This window comes from Equus przewalskii, unplaced genomic scaffold, assembly GCF_037783145.1.
Source record: "Equus przewalskii isolate Varuska unplaced genomic scaffold, EquPr2 ChrUn-10, whole genome shotgun sequence".
NCBI classification, from domain to species: Eukaryota; Metazoa; Chordata; class Mammalia; order Perissodactyla; family Equidae; genus Equus; species Equus przewalskii.
This window is the reverse complement of record NW_027228747.1, coordinates 1,320,291-1,344,369: the sequence shown is the minus strand read 5'-3', so window position 1 is coordinate 1,344,369 and position 24,079 is coordinate 1,320,291. Positions and strand designations below refer to the sequence as shown.

The 24,079-nt window shown below is 52.1% G+C and overlaps 1 protein-coding gene across 1 annotated transcript in view; it reads left to right on the top strand.

Moving 5' to 3' along the window:
• INTS3 (integrator complex subunit 3) overlaps nucleotides 1-22,800 on the top strand; it is a 36,641-nt gene extending 13,841 nt beyond the window's left edge. The window contains exons 4-30 of the mRNA XM_070607495.1: nucleotides 502-615; nucleotides 803-887; nucleotides 2,230-2,296; nucleotides 4,611-4,755; nucleotides 5,696-5,825; nucleotides 7,134-7,231; nucleotides 8,806-8,997; nucleotides 9,954-10,041; nucleotides 10,544-10,623; nucleotides 11,076-11,167; nucleotides 11,513-11,619; nucleotides 12,360-12,479; nucleotides 12,856-12,985; nucleotides 13,417-13,471; nucleotides 13,706-13,809; nucleotides 14,333-14,377; nucleotides 14,582-14,701; nucleotides 16,488-16,641; nucleotides 17,736-17,804; nucleotides 18,654-18,729; nucleotides 19,141-19,254; nucleotides 19,609-19,657; nucleotides 20,605-20,772; nucleotides 21,128-21,228; nucleotides 21,401-21,473; nucleotides 21,682-21,838; nucleotides 21,944-22,800. Coding sequence (XP_070463596.1) covers nucleotides 502-615; nucleotides 803-887; nucleotides 2,230-2,296; nucleotides 4,611-4,755; nucleotides 5,696-5,825; nucleotides 7,134-7,231; nucleotides 8,806-8,997; nucleotides 9,954-10,041; nucleotides 10,544-10,623; nucleotides 11,076-11,167; nucleotides 11,513-11,619; nucleotides 12,360-12,479; nucleotides 12,856-12,985; nucleotides 13,417-13,471; nucleotides 13,706-13,809; nucleotides 14,333-14,377; nucleotides 14,582-14,701; nucleotides 16,488-16,641; nucleotides 17,736-17,804; nucleotides 18,654-18,729; nucleotides 19,141-19,254; nucleotides 19,609-19,657; nucleotides 20,605-20,772; nucleotides 21,128-21,228; nucleotides 21,401-21,473; nucleotides 21,682-21,838; nucleotides 21,944-22,021 — 2,811 coding nt within the window. The 3' untranslated portion in view covers nucleotides 22,022-22,800. The remainder of the gene's footprint in view (nucleotides 1-501; nucleotides 616-802; nucleotides 888-2,229; nucleotides 2,297-4,610; nucleotides 4,756-5,695; nucleotides 5,826-7,133; nucleotides 7,232-8,805; nucleotides 8,998-9,953; nucleotides 10,042-10,543; nucleotides 10,624-11,075; nucleotides 11,168-11,512; nucleotides 11,620-12,359; nucleotides 12,480-12,855; nucleotides 12,986-13,416; nucleotides 13,472-13,705; nucleotides 13,810-14,332; nucleotides 14,378-14,581; nucleotides 14,702-16,487; nucleotides 16,642-17,735; nucleotides 17,805-18,653; nucleotides 18,730-19,140; nucleotides 19,255-19,608; nucleotides 19,658-20,604; nucleotides 20,773-21,127; nucleotides 21,229-21,400; nucleotides 21,474-21,681; nucleotides 21,839-21,943) is intronic.
• The last annotated feature ends 1,279 nt before the right edge of the window (nucleotides 22,801-24,079 follow it).

Below are 24,079 nucleotides of genomic sequence, written 5' to 3'. Positions count from 1 at the left end.
CTCTTTCTTTCTGGGGTCCTGGTCCCTGGATCCTTATCCCTTAATACTCCTAGCCCTTTGCTTCATCTGGCTGGGCCGATACAGGTCTAAAAACCTCTTTGAGATCCTTTCTCGCCTATTCAACCAAATCCATTCTGCAGTGACCTTTTACTGGCAGATGAAAAGCAGATGGCCTCCACCTGGCTTTGCTCAGCTTATGGCATCAAACAGTGTGACACTTCCTAAGAAGGGAGTTGGGGAGACAGGGAGCCTGTCTTAGCAGTCTTTTCTGCCTTATTAGAGAGTAGCTCAGTCCCTTTTCCCTACCTTGTGTGACAGAGCAAAAGATAGGTTTGGGATAGAGGAGCCCTATGGAAGGAGAGCATCCACTCACGTCCCATTGGTGGTGTTTAGGTTGAAGAGGCTGGGGGCGGGGAGGGGGCCGGGCAGGGGACCCGCTATGGGTGGGGTTAAGAGCCTCTCCTCAGCTTGCTGGCTGCTCACAAACCTCACCTTTCACAGTGTTACCGGGACTTGGCTCTGGTGAGTCGTGACGGCATGAATATTGTCCTGAGTAAAATCAACCAGATCCTTATGGAGAAGTACTTGAAGTTGCAGGATACCTGCCGTACTCAGGTAAGGCCAGAAAGGAAAGAGATTCAGCTCAAAGACGTAGCAGAGGATGGATCCTCTCCTAAGGGGAAGGGAAGGAGGAATTGACACACCTCTGCCTTTGTACACCTAAATTGTAATGTGATCAGATTAGCCCCTTTCTCAAATTCACAGGCCCTTCTCTTCATCTGTCTTTTCCTCTCTCCTTTAGTTGGTGTGGTTGGTACGGGAACTAGTGAAGAGTGGGGTTCTGGGAGCCGATGGTGTTTGCATGACATTCATGAAGCAGATTGCTGGTGAGTTTGATGGCAAGAGCATAAAGAAGAAAGGAGAGGAGCCCAGAGACTAAATCCAGGCAATGGAGAATGGTTAAGTGCCTGAGGGACTTTTTCCTTCTGATACAGGCATCTTCTGACCACCTAAGTTGCAGAAAGAAATTGAAAAATCACAGGGGGCCTTTTGGAGCAATAAGTCTTGCCTCATTTTCCTTCCTGCCAAACTCGGGGCCTGACGTAGAATAGTTGGCCTATTTTAGCCAGTCCTCACTCTGGGGTTTTGTGGCGTATTTGATCAAGAAGGATGTGGAAGGAATGGGGAGAAAAGTGAGGACAAATAATTTGTTCCCATCACATTATGTTTTCAGAAACCCAGACATCTTCCCTGGCTCCACCCCCATGTTCTGAACACTTGCTCCCTAATAATTATGATATCTGATTGGGGCCAGTTTGAGGGACAAACTATGTCACAGAACAGACCCTGACATTTAGGTTTATTATCTTCTTGGCATCGGTGACATCTGTCTGAGCCACTGAATATCCAAGAGGCCTTCCCATGCTACCTCTTCTACTCCCAAGATCGCGTGTGTTTGTTTAAAATTGACCCTGCCTTTCTATCTCACCATTGCGCATTGGTTCTTTGCTTCCTCTTCAGGATTTTATGGAACACTGATGCTCCTGTTTTGATGTGTATAAACCTTAATCTCTGTGATGTGTGACTATGTGCACATTGAATTTTCAAATTAGGACCTAGAACAAGGCATAACGTTGTTGTGCTGGCTATTTTTATCCACTCTCCTGGCACTTTCTTCCCTGTTTGGCACTGCCAGTCCCCACCTCTCATTCTAAGACTTTGTTCTGGCATTGCTGCATGTTAATTCTGCCCCAGGAAGTTTCGTAGCAAGCACAGAAGACTGTGATACCTGGAAACAGGAAACCCTTGGCCTGTCATGAAGCTGACACAGGATTTGGGACATCCAGATGCTGGACTGCAGCTGTTACTAGGCACCTGTCCCTCTCAGACCCTATCTGAGATACCATCCTTTCTTTCCAACTGTGGGCTTTTCATGTCTCCTTCCAGACGTGCCCTTTCCAGGGTCAGAATATTCCCTCGCCAAACCCCAATCTGTGGAAAAGGAGCAGCTCTGGTTTCTGGACAAATCCCTTCCCTTCCCTTTCCTTCTTTCTGGAGGCAAAGAGGGAAACTTTAAAGCCTGACAAGGCGGTTTTTCCTGCACTCAGAACATCAGTGATGGGATAGCAGTTAAGGATGGACCAGCAAGTTGGGTGAAGAAGTGTATTGGATTAGCTGTCGCTAATCATAGCCATTCTGATTCTCTCTTTTCTCCCCCTTTGAAATCAGGTGGGGATGTTACGGCAAAAAATATCTGGTTGGCAGAGAGTGTTCTGGATATCCTGACGGAGCAGAGGTAGAGTCCACCGTGAAGGGTGGGGCAAGAGCCAGATACGGCCATGATGGGTGCAAGTGTGGGAAATGGGCATGGAAGGATTGTGAGAAAGCTCTTAGGGGACCAAGAACACCTTCGGTAAGAAAGGATGAGGCAAGGGAGGGAGAGGCAAGTGTACTGGTGACAAGTGAAAGAATTAATGCCATGGTTTGGCCCAAGGGATGAAGGAGTGGGAAAGAAGGTCTTTACTAAAATATCTCAGAGCCCAGGAAAAACCAGTTTCATCTGATAAGGGTTTATTTTTGATCCAGACCGCCTTGGAATGTTTATCTTTGGGGGGTGGTGGGGGAGAATGAGCTCAGCAGAGTGGAACCAGCCAACTACCCAGGCCTGGCAGGTACCCCTTTTCTCCCTTACAAGCCTCTCCGTCCAACCCATACTCTCCTTTTGAAGTGGCAGGGGGAATGGTGGGCGTGAAGAGGTGATCCAGATCAGTGAGTCCTGCTGGAGTTTGCCTAGAGGGCTTGGAGGTCCAGTGGTAGAAAGGGCATAACGGGAGCATATTGGGCTTTCTGGTTGATGCTTTCCCTTCCCCATCAAAGTAAAGGACCAGAAATTTTATGAGAGCTGTTTCATAGCTGAACTTGTTTGGGGGTGAGGGTTTCCCCTTGGTCCTGTGGCCTCAGTCTTCCTATTGATTGATTTCAGGCTGTTTCTGGGTAAGGATGCCATGGTGGTCAGTGATTGAGAGAGCTCATAGTACCCATTATTTCCTACACTGTAGGAGGATGGACCTCCTCCCTTATTCACACTTGTGAATGGGGTTGCTGTGTTCTGCGCTGTGCCCAAGCTTAAGCTGTGCCAGGTCTGCTGTGCAGTGCCACCTAGTGCCCTTGGCATGGACGTGCAGCTGGAGGCACTTCTTTCATTATTGGTACCATTGCACAGCGCACGAGATCCTAGCAGTTTCTCACTGGGTCTCTGCTTCTCTTAGGTCTCTCTGCCTGGCTAGTATCCTGGGTTGGAGGGTCTCACCTTCTTCTCTCTTTCTCTTCGTTATTCCATCCCAGGATTCAGATACGTTCGTCACCTCTGCTAGCAATCATCCTAAAAAGTGATTTTTCTCATTTTGTTCCTGGTGTCAGATGCCTCCTGTTCTCAATACCCTAAAGCTGAATTTCCCTCATTTGGGCAACTAGAGCACAGTCTCGGTACAGCTGTCAGATAGCTGCCCTACCTTTTCAACTGCCCTACAAAAAATTCACATCTTGTGGTGCGAGTCCCTAGAAGTTTAAAACTTCCACACCCTCCCTCTCACTCCCTTCCAAGTGTTTTTAGGGCTGTGGAATTAAAAGGTAGCAGGTCGGGGAGGGGGACCCTCCCCAGTGTCCTTGGCTGCTGCTTTCATTCTGTGAAAGGAAAAGGCCAGAATCTCTTAATTAGATGGCTGGAGCGCTTTTCCGGAATCAGGATGTTGCCTGGTTGGATTAATTAAATTCCCCATCTTCTTCCTCTGGTTCCCTGCCTTCCAGCAGGGGTGCCAAAGCCCTTACAGGCTGCTTGCTTGGGGGAGACAGCTCCCTAGTTTTGACGCTCTGAGACAGCCTTGGAGTTCATGAAGTCTCCGCACTGTGTCTTCCTACCCCTTTTAAAGCAACAGGGAACGCACAATTCTTTCATTGCCCCCTTTTCCCCAGGGAAATTCTAAAACTCCTGGGAAATGGGCTTTGCCATCCAAAATCACATTCTTTTCAGATTGTGATTTAGGGCAAATGACTCATTGTCTGGGAGTGGGATCAGTGGCCCCAGAGAGAGCCAGGGGAAGGTTTGTGGCATGGTGGGCTGCTAATGACAAGTGTGATGGAAGGGCTAGCACAGTGTGTTCTAAAACCTCCAGGTCCCTGAAAGGCTTTTGGTAATCCCCAGAGGTCCTTGGACATTTTAAGAACTACTAATTTAAGGACACCTCCAAAACCTTTTTCCCCATAGTCTGAGCGGGGCAGAACCTATGGTTTATCCCTGTCTCTAGTCCCTCACACAGTGCAAAATAATTTTACTGGAAGCTAAGCAGTTACTTGGTAAAGAGACACTGCTTTCACCCAGTACTTATCTTCACTGGGCACTTGGCAGAGTGGTAGGAAGTTGTTCCTCCCTTAGCCAGTTGATGGTCTCAGACAGATACTGACAGCAGGAGCGAGCAGTCAAGGAACCAGAGAACCTAGTCCCCGTGCTAATCATCAGACATTCCTGAGGCGTGGGAGCCAAGCTTGGGGGGCATTGGGAGAGTGACGAGGTCTAGACAGAGTCCAGGTGCCACTGTCTTCCTTCCCTGCAGGGAATGGGTACTCAAGAGCAGCATCCTCATTGCCATGGCTGTTTACACATACCTCCGCCTCATCGTCGACCACCATGGAACCGCCCAGCTCCAGGCCCTGCGGCAGAAGGAAGTGGACTTTTGCATCTCCCTGCTTCGGGAACGGGTGAGGACAAGAACAGTATGGGGAAGTGAAACCCAGGATGGAACACCTCTATAGGTATTGCGAGGTGACATAGGCCAGAGGTCTTGTTTTGGAAAGATGGAGGTGGTTCAAAGTCTGGTGGTTTTTGGTCATTCTAAGACAGATGAGGTTAGAGAGTGGGGGAATCAGTGTGGATAGCCCAAGTTGCTAGAAATGCTGCCTGTTATGCTAGCATCCTAGGGTCAGCTTCATGGACACTGCTACACCACAGGCACAAGCTGTGCTTGTGTGCCCTCTGTTAAGTCATCCTTCCCACCTGCCCGCTTGGGTAACTGCCATGGTCAAGTGGGGTTGTGAATTGTCCACGCTCAGATCTCCCAAGAGAGATCCTAGAGCTCTGCTCTCTAATGCAGTAGCCACTGGCCACAGGTGGCAATATAAATATTCATTAAAATTAGATAAAATTTTAAAATTGAGTTTCTTAGTTGAATTGGCCACATTTCAGGTGCTGGTTAGCTAGATGTGCCTCCTGGGTATCCTTTTGGACAGCACAGGTAGAGATCATATCCACTCTCACAGAATGTTCTCTTGGACTGAATGAGTTTTGGGGTAAGGTGTCTGGGACTCAACTTGTCAGTCCTCTCCTTTTGGATCTTGGTCTCCCTTGACCTGGGCCAAAACAATGCTGGGAGGAGAGGGGTGTAGGTTAATGTGAAAGCCAGCAGGGCTTCCGCAGTTTCCAGTAAACTCTCATCCTTGATATCAGTCCCCAGTTTCCAGCTCTCTTCCCCTGAGCAGTTAGGAGCCAACCCCTTGGTTCCAGAAGAAATAATATAGTCCCTTCGACCCTCTTTCCTTCCCTTTCTAGAACGTGTTGTTCCTTTGTCCTCCCTGTAGCAGGTAAACAATCCATGTTTTTCTTCTTTCCTGTCCTCCCCGCCACCACCCCCCCCCCATCAAGTTCATGGAATGTTTGATGATTGGCCGGGACCTTGTGAGACTACTTCAGAATGTTGCCAGGATACCAGAATTTGAACTGCTTTGGAAAGATATTATCCATAACCCTCAGGCCTTAAGTCCTCAGTTCACAGGTAAGTAAGGCTGGGTCTCCTGTGCTTGAGAGGTGGAAGGTCAGTGTATGTGCTGCTAAGTCAAGAGGGCAGAGGTTGGTGGGTCAGAGGCTGTGGCAGTCAGGTGGAGGAAGACTGGGACAGGGCAGGCCCTGCCAAGTACAGCTGGATGTGGGAATGGCAGAGGTACAGAGCAATTCGTGTGGTTCGCAGACGGCCCGTACTTGGCAGACTCAGGCTGTCGTTACTGCTATGAGAAAGTGGGACAGAGAACTGTGGTCCTCCTCCCCCGGCAGCTCCGTGGCTCAGGAGGTGAGCCGATGACCAGTGTCCAGCCTCACTGAGTCCAGCAGGGGAGTCAGAGGTCAGCTTGTGAGACTGAGGCAGCAGAGGGGCTGGAATGAGTCCTGTAAGAGAAGGCTCCTCCCCAGAGCAGTCTTGCCTTTGAATTCCAAGGACCCAGCTTGGCCAAAATCCTCTGTGGGGGAGGAAAGAGTCTGTGTGCCTCCCTGTGACAAGGTCCTTTTCATATGGCTCCTCTTGCCAGGGTTCTGCTTATGGTTTGAGCAATAACTGTACAGCTTTGCTCCCCACCCCACCTCCAGCATGCGTGTGTGTGTGCGTACACAGCAGGAACGCGGTAGTCTAGGACCTAGGAAGTCAGGAGAGAAGAGAGGGAAGTCCTGGTTCTGCCCTATCTTGTACTGCTCTTATATTGAACATGTATTGTGTTGTTTTGAGTGCCTGCTGTGTGCTAGGCACATGTATGTTAACTCATTTAATCCTCAGGACACCCCTGTAAGATGGCTATTTTACTTTCCATATTTACAGATAAAGAAAATGAGGTTCAAGGAGATTAAGTAATTTGCCCAAGGCCACACAGCTAGTAAGTGTCAGAGGCAGGATTTGGATCCAGGTCTGTCTGACTGCAGAGCTCGTGCTTATGCCACAACACCACATTGACCCCAGGACCCAGTGATGGGGCCCCCAGGAGCAGGAAGAGAGCCTAGGGTTGTCCACATTTTCCCCTTAACTTTCCCACATGTTGCCAGCTAGAATGATGTGAGTAGGGGACTCTGGATGGCCAGCAGGAGAAGAGAATGAATATATCTGGGTCCTGGGGACGGTGGTTGGTTGGAGCAGAACATACAGGATGCTGGCTAGAACCCCCACTTGTTACTATGCTCAACCTCTCTGGGTCTTGTCTTAGAATTCCCCATGAGCAAGACCACTGGCCATCAGTCACCTGGCCCAGGTTCCCCACCTGCCTTCCATTCCTTCTGGTCCTTAGGCTTCTCTCTTTTTTCTTCCCTTCCACACTTGGTTCAGGTATCCTGCAGCTTCTTCAGTCAAGAACATCCCGAAAATTCCTAGCATGTCGTCTAACCCCAGACATGGAGACTAAGCTCCTCTTCATGACATCCCGGGTAAGCTAAGCTATTGCAGCAGGAGGAGAAGTTGCAGGCACTGGCTGGGCTGCTTCTTCCAGCCCAGAGATCTGTTTCCATTGAGTACTGACTGGTGGAGTGGCAGTCAAGTGGTGCCCCCATCTCCCTGGCATTGGGCATGATGGTGCTAAGAACTGGGAATGCGGTGTTGAATAAGAAAGATGCAGTTTGAACTCTTGTGAAGCTTTCAGTCTATCTAAAGCAATCATTAAACCAATAATTGTGTGCAAATGTAATTTCAAATGTGAAATGCGTTATTAAAGATTAGAGTGAGAGTGTTCATTCTGGGAAACTCTCAGGAAGAGAGCTATGGCCTTTTGGTTTCTAAACATGGCTGAATTATGAAAGAATTGCTTGAGGAGCATGTCAAAAATACATCGTCCTGGGGCCCGGCCCGGTGGCATAGCTGTTAAGTTCGCACACTCTGCTTCAGTGGCCTGGGGTTCGCAGGTAGAGGCAAAAGTAGAGGACGATTGGCACAGATGTTAGCTCAGCAGCAATCTTCCTCAAGCAAAAAGAGGAAGATTGGCAACAGATCTTAGCTCAGGGCCTATCTTCCTAACAAAAAAAAAAAAACCCAAAACTTTCTGGATCCCACTCTCCCAGAGAATCTGATGAATCTGTATTTTTAACAGACTTTCCCGGTAACAACTCCTCTGCAGCCAGCCCGGAGTTAGGGAACCACTGCTCTAGCCAACTTTCAGTTTCCTAAGTCATCTAGGAGAACTGTCTAGATCAGTGCTGTCCCATGTGGTAGCCACTAGCCATGTGTTGCAATTTAAATTCGTTAAAATTAAGTAAAATTAAAAATTCAGTACCTCAGTTGGAGTAGCTATATTTTAAGTGCTTAGTGGCCACCTTTGTTGCAGAAAGTTTTATTGGACAGTGTTGGCCTAGATGTATCTCTTTTTTTTTTTTTTTTTTTTTAACGTTTCTGCTGTCTGTCTTGCTTGAATGTGGGGAATAGAAGAGGAAAACCAGATCTTTCCCCTTATTTAGTGTTGCTGTTTGCAACCACTTAGAGTCTGTTTGGGGAAGGACTTGCTGCAAGGAGGTTTGGAATCTCTGTACCTTGGATAATGATCCTGTCAGGTCATTCAACATCAGAGAGCTGTCAGTCAGTGCTGAGTGGGGAACAGCCTTAGCCCTTGTTCTCGAGGAACATTCCTTGCTGTTCATAAGTGGCTCAGGAAAAGAAGAAAAGATTATGCTTAGGACTAGAGATTCGGTGACCAGCACCGGAGTGAGGAGCCAAAACTGGACTGCAGTTGCAGTTGGGGGTAAATGTGACATCAGGTTGGTGACAAGAATGCATGTACCACTGGCACGAGAGGTAAGCTAGGAAGATTTTCAGCATTTTTTTAAATTAAGGAAGATTTAATTCAGGACGTCTTCCCAAAGGAGGGGAGACTTGAGAAGACAGTATGAGTTAAGGAATAAATGTGGGAAGAAATTGAGGTCTAGGTTGAATGGTTGAGTGGTGCTCATTTTCCTCTGTCCAGAGACCCCGCCCTTCCTTCGAGGTTTCTCTTTCCAATGTCCCCTTCCCCCAGGTGCGGTTTGGTCAACAAAAACGATACCAGGATTGGTTCCAGCGCCAGTACCTGTCAACTCCAGACAGTCAGTCTCTGCGCTGTGACCTCATTCGCTACATCTGTGGGGTTGTCCACCCTTCTAATGAAGTGCTGAGTTCAGACATCTTGCCCCGCTGGGCCATCATTGGCTGGCTCCTGACAACGTGCACGGTGAGGGGCTGGGCCGGAGGGTAGAGGCTGTTGGATGGTGAAGGGTCCCTCTGCCCTCGTCTTCCCCATATTTCCCTACTTCTTCCCAATCGTCTGGGCCACCTGACCCTGAAAGGTCCTTCTTTCACTCTTTCTCTCCTGAGTGTCAGCCCTGTCCCCTCTGACTTCGTGTCTCTAGGTTACGTACACTCGTTAGTTCCCATCTGGGTTTGGGGTTGAACGGGTTCATCTCTGCCTTTACTCCTGCTCCCCCAGCCTGGATTTCTGAGGCGCCCCTGTCTTTCCTTTTAGCTTCCAGAAACCACATGTGGTTATTCCTCTGAATCGTTCCTTTCTCAGATTCTGGACTTGTGTTCCTTAGACCCTGACTTTCATGCCTTTTGGCGGCAGCTTAGGACACTTCCCTTCTCTAAACGTAGTGCATCCACAGTGCACCCATTTCCTTCCCAGCCTTTTCGTCCCTGTGCCAGGGGCGGGGAACTCTCCTTCTCCCTCCCACCTCTCCTGACAGGGCCCCTCCCCCATCTGCCTGGGTCTTTGGAATGTGCTGATTCAGATGTGACAACAGGCTATTCCTAGGGGTCTTTCCTTCAGGAATATGCCTGGGGAGCCGGCAAGGGTAGCCTAGAGGCTGGTCAGAGTGCTCTCTCCACTGGAGGGGGGGGGGACAGGGGACTCCCAGGCCAAGATGTTCTCCCTTAGGGGATCAGGGACATGTTCTACCGGATGTATGAGAACAGGCCAATCCCTAGCGCCTAGGTTGGTGAGATCACAGGGTGCTCACACTCGTGTATGGACTTGGGTGCCCCTCACCCTGTGGGGGTTCCACCATGTCTCACTAGGAGCTGAATTTCACAGGTGGAGCAATCACAAGGACCCTGGAATCTGCCTTGGGCTTCTGAAGGGGAGGGAGCTGGTTGTTGAAATAGCCTTCTTTTTTCATTTCTCTTTTCCAGTCAAATGTCGCTGCCTCTAATGCCAAGCTGGCTTTGTTTTACGACTGGTTGTTCTTCAGCCCAGACAAGGATAGCATTATGAACATAGGTATGTGACCAAGACCAGGCCGTGCCACTCCCATCCCCCTGGCCCCGCCGCCTTGTCTCGGTGAGAGCAGTCATAAATCTCAGAGCAGTGTGGAGCGGAGCCTGCTTATCTGGGAGCAGTTCCGTTGTTCCTCATTGGTGCTCCCTTGACCTAGAAGGAAAATTGCTTCACTGGGGCCAAGCGATCACTCCACCTGCTTTGCTCCATAGCTTTATGCTTGGACTTCGGGTGGGGAGGGCCTAGGTAGAGGAAAGGGCTGTACCATGTCCTGCTTTTCCTCTCCTACTACCTCCCTTCTCCAAGCTGAGTGCTCGGGACAAGGGAGATGAGGACTCCCAGCTGTTTTGGGGGTTGTCTGCTTTTGAGTCTTCTCGATGGGAGTAGGGGGATGGGAATAGACATGGCTCTCTCTGGAGCCATTCATCTATATTGATACCTCATTTTATGGAGCTGGGAAGGGACTGTCTGATGTAGGGGAACCCTTTAATTCCACATTCTCCAGAACCGGCCATCCTGGTCATGCATCACTCCATGAAGCCCCACCCAGCCATCACTGCCACACTCCTGGACTTCATGTGCCGCGTAAGTGCTGTAGCCCTCTTTTCTCCCTGTGCCTGGCTGAGCAGAGTTAAGTGTGTGTCCCCTCTGACCTTATAGGTCAGTGACTAGGTCTTCCCGGTGCCCCTTGACTACGGGGGCAGAAGTCATCGTAGGTCCTATCCCCCAAGTTAGGGAACGCCTCCCTTCCATATTCCCACTGTCTCCAGCTGGACCTTCCCATGTCTCCATGGAGTCTCTCAGCCTTGGGGATGATGACTTCATGTAGAATGTAGTCTCCTTGAGGAGCAGTTCTAGTAAGAGTTTCCCATTTTAGCAGCTTGGAATGGTCGGAAACTTTGATCCAGTTTTTTCTGCAGCCATACTCCCCAGTGTCCCCTGATCAAAACTGAGGCAGCTGTTTAGGTCTAAATTCAGCAGAACACTCTGGCTGGGAAGTCCTGTTCTCATTCTCTCCTTCCCCTCTTCCCTCCTAGATCATCCCCAACTTCTACCCGCCTCTGGAGGGCCACGTGCGACAGGGTGTCTTTTCCTCCCTCAACCACATTGTGGAGAAACGGGTCTTGGCGTAAGGACTTGAGGAGTCTGTGGAGCAGGGGGGAGGTGCTTTCTCATTTTTCCCTTGGTCAGGCACTTCCAGAAAGTGCCAAACCACTGCTGACCCTTCCCCTTGAGAGGTGTAAAAAGTCCTGGCTCCACCTCAGGCTGCTGGGCATGTTCTCTTAAGTCAGAGGAGTTTCTCTCCTGCCGTCATATTACAGAAGGCGTCACGTGCCTCCCCTGTCCCCTGGCGACCTTTCTGAGGATCTGAGTATGGCCCAGTTATACTGGCTGGGCTTAGACCTAGCTCTTCAACTCCATGTTGAGTTAGAAGTGGGGAGCTCTGATGCTGACCTTTCGTGTTTCCCATTAGGCATTTGGCTCCTCTATTTGACAACCCTAAATTGGATAAGGAGCTGCGGGCAATGCTGAGGGAGAAGTTTCCTGAGTTCTGCAGTTCGCCCAGCCCACCTGTGGAAGGTATGGAACGCTCCCATCCCGTCCCTTGTTTCAAAAGAGGGATGGAGACATTCAGGGCCCCCGTTTAGGATGTCGTCCTTGTGCAGTTCTCCACCTCTCCAACACTCTCCAGTTCAGCTCCTCCTTCCCCGGCTTCTCTTTTTATTCATTTTTGTGTTGCCGCCTTTGGCTCTCCATCTCCGTCTCATCTTATTTGACTTTCCCTGATCTCTCTTGCTCTCTTCACTCCTGTCTTTTCTCTTACTGAGCTCTCCTCAGTAGCTAGAAGGCTTTCATGGAATATGCGCATCTCACGTTAGCTTTGCCCATCTCTTCTCTCTTCCCAGCCCTGGGCCCTCGCCCCTGATGAGAGGTCATCAGGTTGGGTCTCAAATCTCGTTCCCAGTTCCAGACACACACACACACATTTTTGTTTTAGGGTAAGGGCTTCAGCCAAGCTGAATGTCCCAACTTGGTTTTAAATTAAAGAGCACTTAGGACTGTCCCAGTCTTATCTGCTCGCTGATCCTGAGCTGAGCATAGAGGAGTCATGTCCTGTGCTTTCTTATTCCCGGCAAATCCCCTTGCAAGTCCTAGAGGGTTGTGAGGACAAGACGTTTGTCCTTTCAGGGTCCATATTCCATTTAGGTTATAAACTCCTTGTTCTCCCACTTGCCCTCTGGTCTCCCCTTCCCAGAAGCATGGGTCATATTAGAGGACATGGGAGCCCATCAAATGCCTTGTCTTTCTTTACTCCCAAGTCAAAATTGAGGAGCCAGTTTCCATGGAGATGGACAACCATATGTCAGATAAGGATGAGAGTTGCTATGACAACGCAGAGGCAGCCTTCAGTGATGATGAGGAGGATCTCAATAGCAAAGGTGAGGCTGGCAGCAAAGGTAGTTCGGTGGGGGGCGGGTGTCAACTTCGAGAGGGCCAGTTGGCTGGAGCAGCCTCTGGTCTCTCTCTCACCTTTACCCTATGAGATAGTTTTGTTAGTTTTGTTTGGATGGGACCCCATGGTGCAGAGCCCTGCACTTAGCACTGAAGCAAGAGGGCAAACGGGAGAAGTGGCCCCTGCTGTCGTTTGCTTCCCAGGGCTAGGGCAGGCACATGCTCAGGGAAGCGCTTCAGGTGCTCCCACAGCACTGAGCGAACAATGCGCACCACATGTGTGTGAGGAGGAGCACATTGCGCAGGGGCTGCCTCTGTTGCTGGTGTCTGGGCAAAGTGGCGTCTTTCCTAAATCCCTCCCAGGAAAGAAGAGAGAGTTTCGCTTCCACCCTATCAAGGAGACAGTTGTGGAGGAGCCAGTCGATATCACCCCTTACCTTGACCAGTTGGATGAGTCCCTAAGGGACAAAGTGCTCCAGCTACAGAAGGGCAGGTGGGAGCTCCTGTCCCAGGCTTTCCACCTGGTGCTTAGTGGGGTAGCAGGATGGTCTTGGAGGGGACGCAGTGGGTGTACGGAGAGGTGGCTGAAGCTGCACGAGAGATGCTTCTGCAGTTTAGGTTGGGAGGTGTGGGCTGGGAGTGGGGCAGCCTTGCTCCCCAGCACGCCGAGGTCTCCCTCCATTGGTTCTGAGGAGAAGAACCTCTGAGATCTGAAGCAGGATTGTGGGGATTTCCCTTCTCTTTGGACCTGTGCCCAGAGAGCAAAAAATCCTGCCCTAAAAGCTTCCCCACCAAGCCTGGATTCACACAGAGCTCCTTTGTTTTCTCTCTGTGCGTGAGTGTGCTTGTGCACACTGTTCTGGGTGTGTGTCCTGCCCTCTATCATTTACGTCCCTGAGATTTCCTCTCGCTTCTGCACTGCAGTGATACAGAGGCCCAGTGTGAGGTCATGCAGGAAATCGTGGACCAGGTCTTGGAGGTGAGGAACCCCCTACTTAGCAAGGAAGCAGCCCAGCCTGCACAGCTGAGAGCCCCCCAGACAACTGTCTCCCTCCTTCCCCTCCCCCAGATGGGTCCCCTCTGATGCGGGGAGGGGCTTGCTGATCCTAGAAGTGGAAGCAGATGAGTTCAGGGCTCTGGGTAGTGGGGGCAGGAAGGCTTGGGTCTGGATGGTGATAACCGCCCCCCCTTCCCCCCCCATCTCCCTACCCAGGAAGACTTTGACTCGGAGCAGCTGTCCGTCCTTGCCTCCTGCCTACAGGAGCTCTTCAAGGCCCACTTCCGAGGGGAGGTGCTGCCTGAGGAGATCACCGAGGAGTAAGGCTCATCTTTCCTGACTATCCCCCCAGGCCTCAGGGAGCCAGAAGGATGCTCTGATAGCCTGAGTCCAGGAGGCACCTTGCTGTGGACTTGAGAAGAATAATTTGTTCACTTGTTTTTATTCTCCCACATACTAATTTATTTAAAGAAGGACTTATTTTTGCCTGCTGAATGCTGAGTATCAGGGCGGTGGGCTGGCACCCCTCCTTCCCTGTGTGTCCTACTCCTGCCACTGCGCCCAGCAGCCCCAGCCTTTGCTGCTTCCGGTGGGGTCGGACCCTTGCCTGGACCTTCCCTGAAGGGCAGGAATCTCTCTTTGAGTGACGAGGACAACCCAGGTTGTGGTTGCATATTAGGAACCTGCTTTCCCTGACCAAGCCTCTGGGGCAGCAGCAGTTTACCTTAGTCTAGGAAAGGAGCAGGCTGGCATCTAGCCTCAAGCTGGTCATCCATGATGTCTGCCTGCAGCCCGCCCTTCCTGGGGTCACATCGACTCTCATGTATCACCCTCCTCTTGCAGGTCCCTGGAGGAATCTGTGGGGAAGCCTCTCTACCTAATATTTAGGTAAGCATCGACTGTAGGAGACGTTGACCCGTCACCGTCCCCTCTGTCGGCACGCGTTCACTTCAGTCCTCGGGTAATGGGACTCCCTTTCCAGGAAGGCAGGGGTGTGCAGTGGGCAAAGACAGCCCATGCCACCCCAGGGCTCCATAGGAGAGTCCGCCCTAGGTGAAGCTGTGCTGCTTTCCTGCCATCTCACACCCCCAGGAACCTATGCCAGATGCAGGAAGACAACAGCAGCTTCTCTCTGCTTCTGGACCTTCTCTCCGAGCTCTATCAGAAGCAGCCCAAAATTGGCTACCACCTGCTCTACTACCTGAGGGCCAGGTGCGTATGGTCCCCACATTAAGAAGGCGGCAGGAAGCTTCCTGGAGAGCCTCTCTCCTACTGTAGGTCCATTCCCTCACCCTTGGCTGTTATCAGCAGAGCCTTCCATGTGTGTGCTTTTTTTTTTAAATAACAGCTTTAAAGTGTACAATTGAGTGCTTTTTAGTATATTTACAAAGTCATACGACTATCACTACTGTCTAACTTAGAACATTTTCATCACCCCAAAAAGAAATCCCTGCCCATTGGCTGCCATTTTCCCATTCTCCCTTTCACTCACGCCTGTCAACCACTGCTGTGCTTTCTGTCTCCAGATTTACTTATTCTGGATATTTCATCTAAATGGAATCATACAATATGCGATTTTCCTGACTGACTTTTTTTCACTTAGCATGATGCTTTTGAGCTTTATCACCCTTGTAGCATGTATCATCAGTACTTCATTCCTTTTCATGACCAAATAATACTCCATTGTATGGATATACCACCATTTTTTATCCATTCACCTGTTGATGGACATTTGCGTCCTTTCCATTTTTAAGTCTGTTGTGAATAGAGCTGCTATCAGCATTCATCTACAAATTTTTGCATGGACTTGTTTTCAGTTTTCCTGGGTATATGCCTAAGGATGGAATTGCTGGGTCAAACTATTTTTAAGTTTGTGAGGAAATGCTAAACTATTTTCCAAAGTGACTGCCACCATCATACATTCCCATCAGCAATGTGTGGGAGTTCTAATTTGTCCCCATGCTCCCCAACCCTTGTTATTGTCTGACTTTTTGATTCTAGCTGTCCTGAGTGTGAAGTGGTATCTCACTATGGGTTTGATTTGCATTTCCCTGGTGGCTATGATGTTGAGCATCTTACTGGCTATTTGTATATTTTCTTTGGAGAAATGTCTATTAGATCTCCTATTTTTTAGTTGGGTTATTTGTCTTTTTATTGTTGATTTTTAATAGTTCTTTATATGTTCTAGATAAAAGTCTCTTATCAAATATGTGGTTTGCAAATATTTTCTACCATTCTCTGGGTTTTCTTTTCACTTTGTTGATGGCATCCTTTGAAACACAAAAGTTTAACTTTTTTTCTCTTTTCATGAGGAAGATTGCCCCTGAGCTAACATCTGTGCCAATCTTCCTCTGTTTTGTGTGTGAGACGCTGCCACAGCATGGCTTGATGAGCAATGTGTAGGTCCATGCCTGGGATCCAAACCTGTGAACCCCAGGCCACTGAAGTGGAACACACAAACTTAACCACTACACCACTGGGCCAACCCCAAAAAGTTTTAAATTTTGATAAAGTCTAGTTTATTTTTTCTTTTGTCACTCGTGCTTTTGGTATCATGAAAATTTACTCCTATGTTTTCTTCTAAGAGTTGTATAGTTTTGGTTCCTGTATTTAGCCCTATAACCCATTCTGAGTTAAGTTTTTTATATGGTGTGAAGTGGGGGTCGCCATGTGTTACTGCTCTCGTGCAGGAGAGAAGGCTTCCTCTAGCCTGACCTGAGCTCCCTCTCTCCTGTTCTTGACTCTCACCAGTTAGTAGCTTCACTAATTGTGGTCAGAGCCCTGTCTGGAGCACTGGGGAAAGATGGGGAAAAACAAGTGTCTCCTGGTTCCTCTAAGTTGTCACGCCCTTAGGGAAGGCAGGGGAGGGCCATTAGACAGATTAGCCCTGGGCATCCAGGGCAAGGGATTCTGGAGTGGGCGTCTGCTGAGGGATGTTGGAAGCTGGGTACTGGGTCCTAGGCTTGGGCTGCTGGCTTAGGCCCAACTGGTCTTGCAGCAAAGCCGCTGCAGGGAAGATGAACCTGTACGAGTCGTTTGCCCAGGCCACCCAGCTGGGTGATCTGCACACCTGCTTAATGATGGACATGAAGGCCTGCCAAGAGGATGATGTGCGGCTACTCTGCCACCTCACACCCTCCATCTACACGGAGGTCAGTGCCTCTACCTGTATCCATGGGATGGGGTGCAGTGCAGGGCACGCTCACGGGAGACTGCCCTATCTCATTGCACACAGCCCTGACCCTCTGCCCAGCCCCACTGCCCAGCCCCACTGACCTTGGTGGACCATCTCTTCCCACACCACAGTTGTCCCCTCCTTCCACCTCTCTTTATTAAAGGTTGAACAATATTTAAAACCACCAGAACTCCTATCCTGTGCTTTGTCTGTGGTGTGAGTTGGGGCCTGGGCCTCTAAACTCGGCTTCTTGGCTTTGGCCCCATCTTCTGGACCCCGGGACAGGTTCCCCAACCAGATCCATGTTCACATATCCCAAGCCCTCTTGCTGTCTGATGGCTGACCCTCGGATCCTCTCTAATGATTCTCAAAGACCAGGGCCTCTGTAGCGAAGACTCGGCTTTCATGTCCCTGGCCCGCTCACAGTCTCCTCTGGGAACTGGGACATAGGAGGAGGTGTCGGCTCTTCCTTCTCTCAGTGAACTTTCCCAGAAACAGGGAAATCAGAGCACTGGGTGTGGGCCTGACAGGAGGGACTGTGACCTCAGCCAGAAACTGGAGGGAGGAGGGTGCCGATGCCCAGCAGATGGCAGTTTCCTCCCTGCTCCCTCCTTGGTGAACTGGCCTCTCCAGAACGGGTCCTGCCTACCCCCCAACTCCCCTCACACACCCCAAACACTCTTTGGACCTTCTCTTCTTTGGACGAGAGTCATAGATTGGATTTCTTTGCTGCCAGAGACGCAAATGCTTGTTGCGTCTCCACTCCCTCACAGAACTGACCGTCGTGTCCCATCCCTTCCGGCTGTAGCTTTGTCTCTAGGTAGCGCCCCACTCCTTTCCTTAAACACACACACACACACTCCTCGTGGTGTGCACACACACACAACAAAACTTGGGTTCTTCAAGGATTAGATTCCCAGCTTCATAGCTGTCAGATCTCTGTTTCGGGATTTATGTCTGGCTAACCCAGCTGTCCCCTGGGCATGTGGTGAGGAAAGGGGACGGGTTATGAGGTGAAAGCCAGGGGGCGCATCTGGACTCCTGCCCTAGTTTCTCTCTTTGTCTCTCCAGTTTCCAGATGAGACCTTGCGGAGCGGGGAGCTGCTGAACATGATCGTGGCTGTTATTGACTCTGCACAGGTGAACACAGGGCTGCACCCGAGAGGCCTGGGAGGCGGGACTGGGGAAATCAGGGCCTCTGCCCCCGCTAGGCCTGCAGACAGGGAGCCTGTGCTGAACAGGCACACTGCTCCTGCCTGCTGCTGTGTGCACATTAGGCCGTGAGGGCTGGAAGGAACGTGGAGCCCCGGGGAGGCAGGCTGGGGCTGGGCCAGGCCCCCTGGAGTTCCCCTTATTCTCCATATTCTTTGGGCATTCCAGTCCACAGGGAAAGTCAGGGGGCTGTTTTTTAGCTCTCAACTGGCCTTCCCCTTGGCTCAGAATGAAAATGGTCAGACCATTTCTGTTTGACCTTTCCACCATGCGTGCGTCCCTGAGAGGCTATAGCTTTGCATGTGTCCGTTCTCAGGCCTAAACTGGGATCCCATTTCTGTTCCTCCTCTCCACTCAGTTGCCCCATCCATGAAAGAGGAAGCTTAGCACTGAAGAGTCCTTCCACCCACAGCTACAGTCCAGAGCTCAGCTCGTGTGGCCCTCTCCTCCTCAGGCCCAGGCTGGGATGGCTCAGGGGCCTGGACTATGGCCAGGGAGAGAAGTTGCCCATTCTCCCTCTGCCATCAGAGCATGAGGGGTGGTTTTCCTTAACTATTTTTGCCCCAAATATGCCTGTGGTTACCACTCAGGCCTGTTGCTCCTTTAGCAGCCCCTCCATCCTTCAGAGACCTGGCATCCATCATGTGTCAGTTCCTCCCCATCCCTTTAAACTAGGCTGTCACTTCCTCAGGGTTTCCCTGTGTGAGCCCTGCTGCTTCTCCTTCCATAATGTCTTCCTGGCCTCTTAGAACCAGTGGGTTCTGCCTTCTTCCTCAGCTCCAGGAGCTGGTCTGCCATGTGATGATGGGGAACCTGGTCATGTTTCGAAAAGACTCGGTCCTCAACATACTCAGTAAGTGAGCAAACCCTTAGGTACCCTGGGAGAAGGGGGACGGGTGGGTAGCCCTGTGTATTTTCTAGTAACAGGAAAACTGGTTCTGGGGCTGACAGTGGGATAGAATGTCACTCCACCCTGCTGTGTGGTCTTGGGCAGTGTCTCTCTGGATTCCTATTTCTTGCTCTGTAAAATGGAAGACTTTGTCCCCCCACCACCCCCTCCCCCCCCGGGGCTGATGGGAAGACAGAAGCTCTGCGAAGGCTTTGGGACTGCGCTTTGTGTGGAAAGAGAAAGTATCTGTAGACTTAGGACCACTGTCCCCGCCCCTGTACCATCCCTGCTTGCAGTGCTGGTAGTCAGTGCATTGGCCCTCTGTGTACGTGCATGAGAGAGAGAGAGAATATGTTTCTTCTCTGTCTCTTGCAGTCCAGAGCCTGGACTGGGAAACCTTTGAGCAGTACTGTGCCTGGCAGCTCTTCCTGGCCCACAACATCCCCCTGGAGACCATAATCCCCATCCTGCAGCACCTCAAATACAAAGGTGAGTAGTGCTGTGGGTAGAGAGCATGGGGGAGAGGACACTCCTGGTCCTAGAGGCCTCTAGGCTTCTAGCTGAGCCAGATCCACTGCTCCCCTTCCCACCGAAGGGTGGAAGGGCGGGCGCCCTGTCGGTCGCTCCTGCCCTTTAGATGACTCCTGCAGGCCCACTCTGAGCCCGGCACGGGGCTGGGGCTCAGGTGGCTGGGGATTTTATGGGAGTTGGGTGGGGGATGTTCTTCCTGTCCCTTGCGGAAGATTGTCCTTGCTCCTTCCAGTGGTTGGGGATGGGAGAGGTGCCAGGATTTTTTCCTGTTTTTATGCATTCCTCTGAACACCCTCTACCCTTCCCCCACAGAGCACCCAGAGGCCCTGTCCTGTCTTCTGCTCCAGCTCCGAAGAGAGAAGTGAGTTCCACCCCAGGGCCTCTTTAGCTCCTCATCCCAACATGCCAAGAGATGCTGCCATATAAAGGGCTTCTGTCTTGCTCCTTTGGCCATGTTTTTTCCTGTTGTTGACATCTGCTTATTCTGCCCTTCCCCCAAGGTGATTTACAAATAAGCAGCTCTCCTGGGATCTGGGCTTCCTCTCGACTTTACCCCCCCTGCCCACCAGGAGCTGCCCTCGGAGGTGGGGACCGGACATCCCTGTTTCCTGCTGCCACAGCATTTCTAATCCCCGGTGGCTGCTCCCCTCCCCCACGCTCCTGAGGCCACAACATGGCTAATCCAAGAGGGGGAGGGTCAGCACAGAGGGGCCACACACCCCCCTCCCTCTATCACAGGCGCTTTTCCAACAGCCCCAGATAAATGGGGCAACAGCTGTGTATCCTTTCCTTCCTACCTCCTTGCCTGCCTTCCCCCTTTTCTCCTCTCTTGCCTGAGAGACTAGAAGCGGGACAGAGTGTCCTGAAGGAAGTGGGCAGGTGGAGGGCTGGGTGGGGCTGTGGCTTCCCAGCCTCGTCTCCTGCGCCTTCCTCGGCTGGGCAGGGCTAGGGGGCGTCCACACACCACATGCTGGTCCTCTTGCCTCCCTGGCCCAATTCCTGACTGTTCTGGGCAAAGTAGGGGATATTTGATGGGCCTCCTCCCAACACACATGCACGCACCTTCTACTACCACAGAAACTGAAGAATCTCACTTCTTGTCTCCTGGCTTCCGCAAACAATGAACCCAGGCATTCCTTGGCCCAAAGTGAAGAGGGAGGGGGATGTGAGAGTAGGAGGCTACAGCGAGACTCGTGTGGAACAGGGATGGGGAGGCTGGGGTTTGGCAAGTAAGTAGGTGGGAGAGATCCAGCGGTGCCTGAGGCCAGCTGTGCGAGCAGTTGCCCACCGCCCCTCTTACACCCCCAGGCCCAGCGAGGAGATGGTGAAGATGGTGCTGAGCCGGCCATGCCACCCTGACGACCAGTTCACCACCAGCATCCTGCGGCACTGGTGCATGAAGCACGATGAGCTGCTGGCCGAGCACATCAAGTCCCTGCTCATTAAGAACAACAGCCTCCCACGCAAGAGGCAGAGGTGGGACATGGGCCCTGTGGAGACCCTCCAGGCCAGGGCTGCCCGCTGTCCACAGCTCCACCAGGGCAGTCCAGTGCGATCTCTGCCTGGTTTGTGGGCGACATCTAGTGGTCCGAAGCTACATAGCATGCAGGACCACTGTGGCCCCTTCCCCTCTTTTCCTAGTGCCCTGTGGCTGGTCCCTGATCTAGGCACACCTCCCTTCCCCCACTCCCCCCCTCCCAGTCCTCCTCTCCCCCTCCCTGGAGAGTCTGCCTCTCTCTGTCTTAAGGTGGGACCCTGATGGGGGAGGGTGTCTCCCACTCCTGGAGCCCTCACCTCAAGTTCAGACTCTCGCTCTCTGACTTCCCCACAGCCTGAGGAGCTCCAGCAGCAAGCTGGCCCAGCTGACTCTGGAGCAGATCCTGGAGCACTTGGACAACCTGCGTCTTAACCTAACCAACACCAAGCAGAACTGTATGCTTCCCAGCCCTCTCTGAGTCTGGCATGCACCATGCTGCTCTGGCTCAGACCACCCCTGGAGCCGAGTGGGGCGGGGGCAGGAGAAAATACCTCTTGGGTACCATTGAATAAGCCCCAGACATCTCATTGTTCTTCCTTTCCTGCTCTCCCTTCCTTTTCCCTCTAGTTTTTAGCCAGACCCCAATTCTGCAGGCTCTGCAGCATGTCCAGGCAAGCTGTGATGAAGCCCACAAGATGAAGTGAGGCTCCTTGCGCTTTTGGCCTTGGGAAGTAGTGGGAGAAGGCCTGGGGGCTGGGGGGGCCTGCGGGGGACACAGACTTAATGACCAGCAAGACCATGGGGTTGAGGAGAAATAGAGACCTGGGTGTGGAGCAGAGAAACGGTCGGAAGGGCGGCCATAGGGCCAGGCTGCCCCCGCTCTGAGAGCTCATGCTCCTCTCCCGCAGGTTCAGCGATCTGTTCTCCCTGGCCGAGGAATATGAGGACTCTTCCACCAAGCCACCCAAGAGCCGGCGAAAAGCAGCTCTGTCCAGCCCCCGAAGTCGAAAGAATGCCACACAGCCCCCCAATGCTGAGGAAGAGTCAGGCTCCAGCAGTGCCTCGGTGAGACCCCTAGCCATGCACGGGAGGGGCAGGAGCTGTGGGGTGCAGGTGGAGTTGGGCCCAGCAGCTGCCCAGGCTACTGATCCCCACCCCCATCTCTTCCAGGAGGAAGAAGACACGAAACCGAAGCCCACCAAGCGGAAACGGAAAGGGTCCTCTGCAGTGGGGTCTGACAGTGACTGAGGCCCTGTGCTCCCCATCCCATCCCCAGTTGGACTGCCCTCCCCTACTTGGTGAATCACAGGTTATTAGGGGCTGGGGAGATAGTGGGTGAAACACCCTCTCCCCATCCCAAAGCTCACCCGGTGGGAAGCCCGTGCTGCCTCCTCTGGCCCAGCCTGAGAGCTGCCATGCAGCCCCCAGCCCCTCCTCCCTTCTCTCTGGGGGCCTCCGGCCCCATCACACTGCTGCTCCCACCGATACTCGGGTTCCCACTGAAGCCAGAGGCTGTGCAAAACTGGGCTGTGGTGGAAGTCCTCAGCCCCCCGCCCCCTCCCCCAGCCTCCCAAAGAGCTGTTTCGAAATAGAAGAGAAATGGCAAAGGGGAGCTGGCCAGAGAGGCCAGAACAAGAGTAAAGACTCAGTGTGTGGCGCCCCTTCCCACCCCCCTTTCAGGTCTTGATGTGCTCTGAGCAGGCATTACAGTCGCTCTCCATACACCAGTACGACACGGGCATTTAACCAGTGACGTGGTCAGGCTGCAAATGCCACCAGTGTTCAGGCAGGAACCCGAGAGGGAGGCTACAGCCCCACCTGGTGTGCCCTGGAGGCTTGTGTTGGCCTGTGGTTGGCACCTCAGGCTGGGCCAGGGCCCCGGGGAGGCAGAGACACCCTCCACAGAACTGTCAAATGGTCCCACTTCTTTGATTCTGTCTTTTGTTTCTTTCTTTTCTTTTCTTTTGGCAGAGATAATCGTGTTTTAAACATTGTTTTTAAATGACAATAAAACAAGCCAGAACCTCTTTTGTGCCAGAGTTGCTGCCCCCACTCACCCTGTGCACGTGCAGGTAGTGCCATTTAATTGGCAACGCTCCTTGTGGCTTCACAACTGCCCCCTTTTCCCTTCCTGCCTGCCCCCCTTCTTGCCTGGAGCACAAGGTGCTTGGCTTTGCCCCCCATCCTTCCTGCTGCCGCTGGTGGCCTGGGCCAGGCACTGACCTGTCCAGGCAGAAATTGATGCCAGCACCATCTCCTCATAGGCTGAAGTCTGTCCTTACTCATCTCAAGAAACTAGAGGCTTCCAAAAGCTAGTGCTTGCCATCCTCCAGCTTAGTCAGTCTGTGCTTGCAGCTACTGGAGGCCTCACCGCGGGGCTGAGGGCTGCTCCCTCTCTCTGGAAGGAGACGAGGTGCCTGGCGGAGAGGATTCAGGTACCAGGGAGAAAGAACCCTCTTTCTTCCAGTCTGGCCACTTGCTGAGCCATGGGTACCAGCAGAAAAGAGCTCCTTGGCTCTGCTTTTGTGCCCTAGCGGTCCAGGGAGGTTGGGTGGCAGGCTGAGGGGAGAGGAGTGAAGTTTGGGCTGACTGCAGACAGCACCTCCTATTTCAGCCTGCACATGTGTCTTGTACAGAATCCAGGTTCTCCCGCATCTCAAAGCTGCTACTCTTTCCTTTGAGAGGTCTAAACCGCCTAAGGCCCCCTTTTCCTTCCTCGCTCCTTCCCAGTTTCCTCTGCCCCAATTAAAACCAGGATGGAAAGCATTTGCTGGCTGGCCCTAATTATTGTACCCTTGCCCAAAGGGAGGGGCCTCCACCGTGGCCTCTCCAGGAATCTGTCTGGGCCTCCACCTTTCCCCTACTTAACTCTTGCCCCCACCACCCCATCCCCTGGGGTTGCTGCTGCAGCTGGCAGCTGGAGGGAGGGCACGGGTCTGGCTCTCTTGCCGGGACTTGCAGCTCCAAACAGGCAAGGGGCTGAGTTCTTCAGTCTTTCTTGGGAGAGCAGTGGCACCCTCCCATCACGGGTGGAAAAAGGGATAGAAGAGGGAAAGATGGACTGGGAGCCAAATCAGACCAGGACTTCAAAGTCTAGCCAGTTGCCTAAACTGCCCTTGAGGAGAAAGAACCTAAACTGGGACACGACCCAGGGATTGAGGAAAGGCTTCAGCGCTGACTAGGACCTGGTAGGGTGCGGGCTGCGGGGAGTCCCGGAGGGAGCGCGTCCAGGGCGGGGCATAGTCTTGGGGAGGGCCAAGAGTGCGGGGCCGCCCCTGTCACACGCACTCCTCCCCGGCCTCTGCT